The sequence below is a fragment of the Chaetura pelagica genome, unplaced genomic scaffold (genome assembly GCF_000747805.2).
Source record: "Chaetura pelagica isolate M959 unplaced genomic scaffold, ChaPel_1.0 scaffold757, whole genome shotgun sequence".
Lineage (NCBI taxonomy): Eukaryota > Metazoa > Chordata > Aves > Apodiformes > Apodidae > Chaetura > Chaetura pelagica.
In genome coordinates this window covers 1,269,836-1,276,794 of record NW_009970727.1, presented here as the reverse complement: position 1 = coordinate 1,276,794, position 6,959 = coordinate 1,269,836, and the positions used below count along the sequence as shown (strand labels likewise).

The 6,959-nt window shown below is 53.5% G+C and overlaps 1 protein-coding gene across 1 annotated transcript; it reads left to right on the top strand.

Annotated features, from left to right (window-relative positions):
* RPL10A (ribosomal protein L10a) lies at window positions 1-3,097 on the top strand. Its single transcript, XM_010007125.1, has 6 exons — window positions 1-43; window positions 99-204; window positions 283-363; window positions 685-833; window positions 1,583-1,755; window positions 2,893-3,097. Exons 1-6 carry the CDS (start codon window positions 1-3, stop codon window positions 3,061-3,063), a joined length of 723 nt encoding a protein of 240 aa, XP_010005427.1. The 3' UTR covers window positions 3,064-3,097.
* The last annotated feature ends 3,862 nt before the right edge of the window (window positions 3,098-6,959 follow it).

The following is a 6,959-nucleotide window of genomic DNA, read 5'->3' as shown; positions in this document are numbered from 1 at the left end:
ATGGCGGGGGCGGCCAAGGGGCTGCGCGGCCGGGCCAGGGCGGGTTTAGGGCCCTTCTCTCCGCCGCCCGCGGCCCGCGGGAGGCCCGGGCCGCCCAGCCCTGAGCCCGCCTCGCCTTTCCCTCCGCAGCAGCAAAGTCTCCCGGGACACCCTGTACGAGGCGGTGAAGGAGGTGCTGCAGGGCAGCAAGGTCAAGAAGCGCAAGTAAGAACCCCCAGAGCCCCGGCCGGGCCCTCCCTCTCCCGCCGGGCTCTCACCTCCCCCGCTGTCCCCTTCCTTCAGGTTTGTGGAGACGGTGGAGCTGCAGATCAGCCTGAAGAACTACGACCCGCAGAAAGACAAGCGTTTCTCCGGCACCGTCAGGTTGGGCTTCTCGTAGCTCCCACCCAGCCCTTCGGCCCGCGCCCGGCCCTGCCCCGGCGGGGGGACGCGCTGCTGAACTGCTCGGGTAGTTCAGACCGCCCCGGTTAGGTGGGTTTGTCTGGACGGACCTTTACCCTGGGTCTTAAAACATGAGGGGAGGTGTGGGAGGCCTCTGGGCTCTCCCCACCGACCTGCTGGAGAGGGCAGGTTAGAAGCTGGAGGAAGATTCCCAGGCGCTGGGGTAAGGTATCCCGTGGTGGCTCCCAGGGAAGTGCCTGTGGTGCTGGTGATCCATAGTAAAACCAGATCTTCTGTCCCCAGGCTGAAGTCCACTCCTCGGCCCAAGTTCTCAGTCTGTCTGCTGGGGGACCAGCAGCACTGTGATGAGGCCAAAGCTGTTGACATCCCCCACATGGACATAGAAGCTCTGAAGAAACTCAACAAAAACAAGAAGCTGGTGAAGAAGCTGGGTGAGTGGTGCTTTGAGTTGGGCTCTTGAGTACCCTGGCTGGTTTGGGAGGGCTAGGATGGTTTCCCCTGTGCTCAGATTTGCATGTGGGAATAGGAAACTGACCAGAGTCAGCCTGAAGTGCAGGGGTCTGTCTAGAAACTATGACTAGAAGCTCCAGGAGGGAAGTTGGTGGCTCTCCAGGGGAACGTTCTTGTCTCCCTGGAAGTGTTACCCTTAGCTGGTGTTCCTCACTTTCCCAGAAGTTTCCTTTAGTCCTGCAGGACTTCCATGAACAGAGTGAAATTGGCTGATTTTCACGTGGGAAGAGATCAACCCCTTCCCTTCCACAAAACCAAAGTCCATACCTTGGGCAGAGAAGAGTAACTTCCTGCTTCATCCGAACCATGTGCCACCAGGAGATGATGTAGGACTGAGCCTCTCCAGGAGGTGTGATCCATCCATCCATCCCTGTGAGCACAGGCTGTGACAGGAGCTCAGGGAGTTCAGTGTTTGGCACCTGTGGCTGGACACACAGTTCAGGGAGATGAGCTGGGTGCAGTTTAGATGCAGAGCTGGGTGCTGGTGGGTGTGGCTGCTGTGCCAGGAGTAATTTCTGATACAACATTAGTAAAACCAGCTCAGATCCAGCTCAGCAGGACTCTTGGGAATGTGGAAGTGCACGTGGGGGAAACAAGGAGGGTAGTTTTGGCCGAGCTGTTGGTCTCGAGCTCAGGGTGGGATCCTGACCCCGTGGTTCCCTCCTCACAGCCAAGAAGTACGATGCCTTCCTGGCCTCTGAGTCCCTGATCAAGCAGATTCCTCGGATCCTGGGGCCGGGGCTGAACAAAGCTGGGAAATTCCCTTCCCTCCTCACTCACAACGAGAACCTGGTGGCCAAGGTCGATGAGGTCAAATCCACCATCAAGTTCCAGATGAAGAAGGTAAAGCAAGGGGTTTCTCCTCCCAGGCAGCTGTGCCTGAGGCTGCTCTGTGACCCGCAGTGCCTTGTCCGTGGCTGCCATCTCCGGGCTGGGCTGTAGGTGTCCCTCGAGCCTCTTCCTAAAGCAGCAGCTGGTGACAATCTCCAAAGGGAGACACTACCCAGAGTGTTCAGCTGCTGGAGAGGAGGAGCCTGTGGTTGAAAGATCTTGAGAGCAAATGATAAGGGGTGATCTTGCTGTTCCAGTCCTGAGTGCAATCAGTCATAGTTAAACCTTCTTAAAATAAGTGGGTGACACAGGAAGGGTGGGATGTGTCCCCGTGGGTCTGTGCACTGCAGGAGCAAGTTTAGGACTTGACTCTAAACTTCAGGGCAGCTCTGCAGGTCTCTTGCTGTCAAAGTGAGCTCAGTCTCTCAAACCAAAAGAACCCTGCTCAGGCACTGGGATCTCATGTCACTGGTCTCTAAATGGGACTGGTGGGTGTTAACAGCTCTGCTTGCTGAGGTGCATCCTTAGACCCCAGCAGCTCTGGGCCTGGGGGCACAACTGGGAGGACACAGCAAATGTGACAATTTGCAAATGCTGCAGCATTTTAAGGAGCTGAGCTAATGATGTCCTGACACTTGGCCTGTCAGCTTGTTCATAAATCCTTTTGTCTTCAGCCTGTGGGGAACATGGACTTCCAAGCTCCTCAGTCAGGCTGGCAGGCTTGGCCTCTCTGGATCTTCTGTGTGGGAGGAGGGGGCTGGTGCCCAAACACAAAGAGAAGCTGGTACCATGCTTAGCAGGGAAGTTCTGTGCTGGGTTCTCAGGGCACACAGCAGCCCTACCCCATGAGCAGGGTTACCCCAGAGCCTGCCCCAGCACAACTGGCCTTGCCCAAGTCAGCTTTGCAACTCTGAAGAAGCTGAGCCTACCCAAGCTGTAGTTAGAGGTGGTATCTAGATGCTGTCAGACAAGTTCATGGTGTCCACCAGCCAAGTACAATGAGCTCTGGGAACACCTGGGGATGAACTGGAGAAGTTCCATCCAGCTGACAGAAACTGGATCATTTGATGAGTTTAGCTCAGCTGTAACACTTCATTTCCCCTTAAAACCTCCACCTGCAGGAGTGACTCTGGTGTCTGTGTCCCCCAGGTGCTCTGTCTGGCTGTTGCTGTTGGTCATGTGAAGATGACAGAGGATGAACTTGTCTATAACATCCACCTGGCCATCAACTTCCTGGTGTCCTTGCTGAAGAAGAACTGGCAGAACGTCCGTGCCCTCTACATCAAGAGCACCATGGGCAAACCCCAGCGCCTCTACTGAGGGGGCAGCAATAAACACTTTTTAGGACAACCTACAGCTTGTCTGGTTGGTTGGGTTCCTCAGGAGCTGGTTGGGAAGGGTTTGCTGAAGAGCTGCTCACTTCCTTGGAGTGAGAAAGGTCTCAAATGCTGCATTGAGCTGGGAGGGGTGGGAGTTAAAGTGGAGTGTTAAACTTTGGAGATTCTTGAGGCAGGAGCAGGGTGGGGAGGTGGAGCAGCCCTACTCAGGCCCAGAACAAGGAAAGCTGGAGGTGGTCACCACAGCTGAGGGTGCTTGTTGTTGGTAGAACCCCCAGCAGAGGCGCTGTAGCCCTAAATTCCCTCAGGTCCCCTGCAGAAGGACCCTTACCTTGTGTTGAAGCCCTTGCAGGGGCAGGACTCTCCTTCCAGCAGCTTCTAAGGGGGCGGGCTGGGGGGCAGTGGCATTTATAGGCTCCTGCTGCCCCCACAACACCCAGTGGTGGGGGTGGGTGGGGCCTGCCCAGCAGTAGCTTGTGAGGGCTTGATGAGTCCTCCCAGCTGCCCCCAGTTACCCCCAGAATCCAGTGGAATGTGGGGTGGGAGCTGCTGCTTTGGGGCCAAGGTAACGAGTGGTTTCCACCCTCTCTGCTTCCCTCCCTTCCCAACACCCTGTTCTGGGCTAAAAAGGAGATATTTTGCATCTAATTAACGTATAGAAAGAAATACATTGTGTAATGGGGGCTGAGCTTATGGCTTATGTAGGATTTAAGCTGCTGGGGAGGGAAGGGGGGTGAAAACCCCCCCCTTAGACCCTTGCAAAGAGCTGGTCTGAGCATCCAAGGGAACAGAACAATGAAAATAGCTTTGGATCCTGCTGTTAGAAACCTTTAAAATAAGCATCAGAGCCAGTTTCTGAAAGATCAACACAACACCAAGAAATTCCATTTAATAATTAAAAAAAGACAATACAAAAAATGCAAACATTTTTTTCCTTTTTTTTTTTTACAAAGTTCAGATACTTTTTTTTTTTTCTTTTTCTTTCTTTTAATCAAGTGCAAATAACTTCATGAACTACATCTTTCTCATTAATAGTTTGTGTTTTATTTTTTGCTGGAGATGGCAAGTCCTGGCCTGCTGCAAAAAAAGGCAAATATAAATATTCCAACATGAAGGAAAAAAAAATCTTTAACAACAAAACCCCCACAAAAAAAATTCCGCCCCAACAATCATTTATGTTCACTGCGTTGAGACATTCAAGGCATCTGAGGTGGCTGAGGATGCAGTTTTTTCAGCCTTTCAAACCTTTTCTGGGTGGTGGGTGAAGTGGGACCAACCCACAGTGAGGGGAGGTTGGTTCTGGTGGCCCCGTGGACCATTTTTTGTGGGGGGTTTATCTGAGTTCCTGGGTGAAAGGAGGAGAAGTTGTTACCAGGTGGGTTTGGCTGCTACAAGAGGCTGTGCTGCCCAACTTGCCCTTCCAAACCAGGTTTAGGGGAGCACAGGTGGCCTGTGTGGTGACAATGGTGACAACCAGGACCCCTCTCAAGGCTCTAGCAGGGTTTGGGGTGGCAGGAGCCCTGATAAATCACAAAGAATGAACAAACTCCATGAGCACCAGCAGCTGCATCCCAGCAGGGTTAGTCATTCCCGGGGTGTTCTGCTCTCTTGCTTTTTGGTTGGTTTTGTCTTTTTTTTTTGTCTTCTAAATATGAAAAGACCCTTTCAACGGGCACTGCTGCCACTGCCCTGCAGCGATAAAAAATAACCAACAAAAAAACAACCTCCCCCCCACCCCTACAACAGCTTTTGTGCATCAAAGCAGCTGCTGCCAGACACCAACCAAGTGACAAACAGCTCAGCCCACAGATGTGGAGCTTCCCAACGGGCCGGGAACCGGGCAGCAGAAGGGGTGAATCCACAGCTGGGATCCATCAGGACAGACTTTTCCAACCATGGGGACAAACCTCAGCCCCCTTTGCCAGTGTTCACCCAGCCTGCAACCCCTTGTAGAGCCCAGAAGCAGCTCTGGATCAGCCAGGGAATGAGGAGGGAAAAGGGATGAGCAGCTGTCCCCGGGGTTCGGCACGGACTGAGCCAGGGGGACGTGCAGAGCAATAAATAATAATTGGTTCATTAAGAGCAGGGCTTGCATCACATGTGGTCAAGGGGACAGCAAGAGAGAAGAGGGGGACAGGAGGGGACCTGGCAGGAGGAAAGCTTCAGGCAAGTCACCCACATTCAGTCCTGGCAGCTCCAGGTCTTTTGAGAGCGTGAAGATGGGGAGGAAGGTGCAGGGAGGTGAGGCCAAGAGCTGGTGGCAGGGCTGGAATGGGCACAGTTTCCCACAGGAAGAGGGATGAGCAGTGGCAGCAGCTGCCTGTCCCTCTGTCTGGCCACATGAAGATACCAGGGGGTCAAACCCATCAGTGATGTCCACCCAGCCATTGTACCCAGCCATGCCTGCTGGTGAAGCTGGGGGAGGCAGGTGGTGGTGAGGGGGGGTGGCAGGATGGGCTCCCCCGGGACCTGCTCCCTGCAGCATTCCAGCAGGACAAGCATGCAGGGACACACGCAGCTGAAAGCACCTGAAGGGACATGGAAGCACAAAGTGCACCAAAAGCTGGGAAGGGCACAGACCTCCAGACCTGGGGGAGAGAGTTTGGGGCTCTCCTGCCACCGTGTCTCCTGGACCCTGCCTCAGAACCTGTCCCAGCTCTCCCTCAGGTCTCTGCTGGTCCCTGAGCCCCTGCAGGGAAACAGGTGAGGGCAGAGCTCTGCATCTTCACAACAGAGCTTCAACAACCCTCAAACCACAGAGGATCAGCCCAAAACCACATCTCCTCCTCCACTCCCTCCAGCTCCTCCACGGACAGACCGAGACGCCTCGAACCCCCTGCGACAACTCACCCATCACCGCCGAGCAGCAGAGTCACCATCTCCCCCAGAACAGGGGCTTTATCGGGGACAAATGCAGCAAGAAAAGGTTGCAAGGCCTTGAAAACACCATCCTGCCAGTCAGTGGCAGCCCAGGGCTGGGTTTGCTTTGGGTGGGTGGTTGGTGTTTTTTTTCTTTCTTTTGTGTTACAAACGGCACATTCTCATTTCTCAGGCAGGTATAAATATCGTCGTTTCTAGTATTAAAAAAAAAAACCCCAACAACAACAACACAACAAAAACCAAACAAAAAAACCCCAAAACTCCCCTCTAAATAATATAAAGAAGACTCAAAATGATTGCACTTAATAACATATGAAAAAGGTAGAAAGGAGGATATCCTAGTGCACAAACATTTACTCCTGCTCTTCACAAAGCTTGCTTTTTTTTTTTTGTCTTTTTCCGAGTTACTCTTTGGCAGAGCTTGTAAGAAAAGTCTGGTTTCTTGGCACGAGTGTCTGGGATGGGGAGGGCAGGGGTAGAGAGGGGGGGAAACAACCAAAAAACAAAACCAAACCCGGCTGAAAAGTCCTTCTCCTTTGCTCCCTGTTTTCTCCCGTGCAGCCAGACATTGTTCTCCGGGAACGTGGCTTGGCTGCGCTTCCCTCCCAGCGCGGTTCTCCGGCGGGACGGGCACCGGAGCCCCCACGGCTGCTGTTGGCTGGTGAGCTTTGCTCAGCTCTCCTTTCCATTTTCTTTTGCATCAAGTTTGCTTTTTGAAACATTTTTTTTTTTCTTTGCTCTCCAGCTCTGCAAAAACGATGCTGACACCCAGGAACTGGGAGAAACTCGGTGTTAAACCTTCTCGCCATCCTCCGCCAAAGGGCTCGGTGGGGCTGCGGCCGGTGCCAGCCCAGGAAAATGATCCCCCACACACACCCCATGTCCCAGGCTGCTGGTGGCACTGGGAACAGGGATAGATCTGGTGAAGGAAACCAAAGGGAGGACAGAGGTTGGTGAAAGGACCACAGCTTCAGTTTCCTAAAATGAAGAAGCTGCATC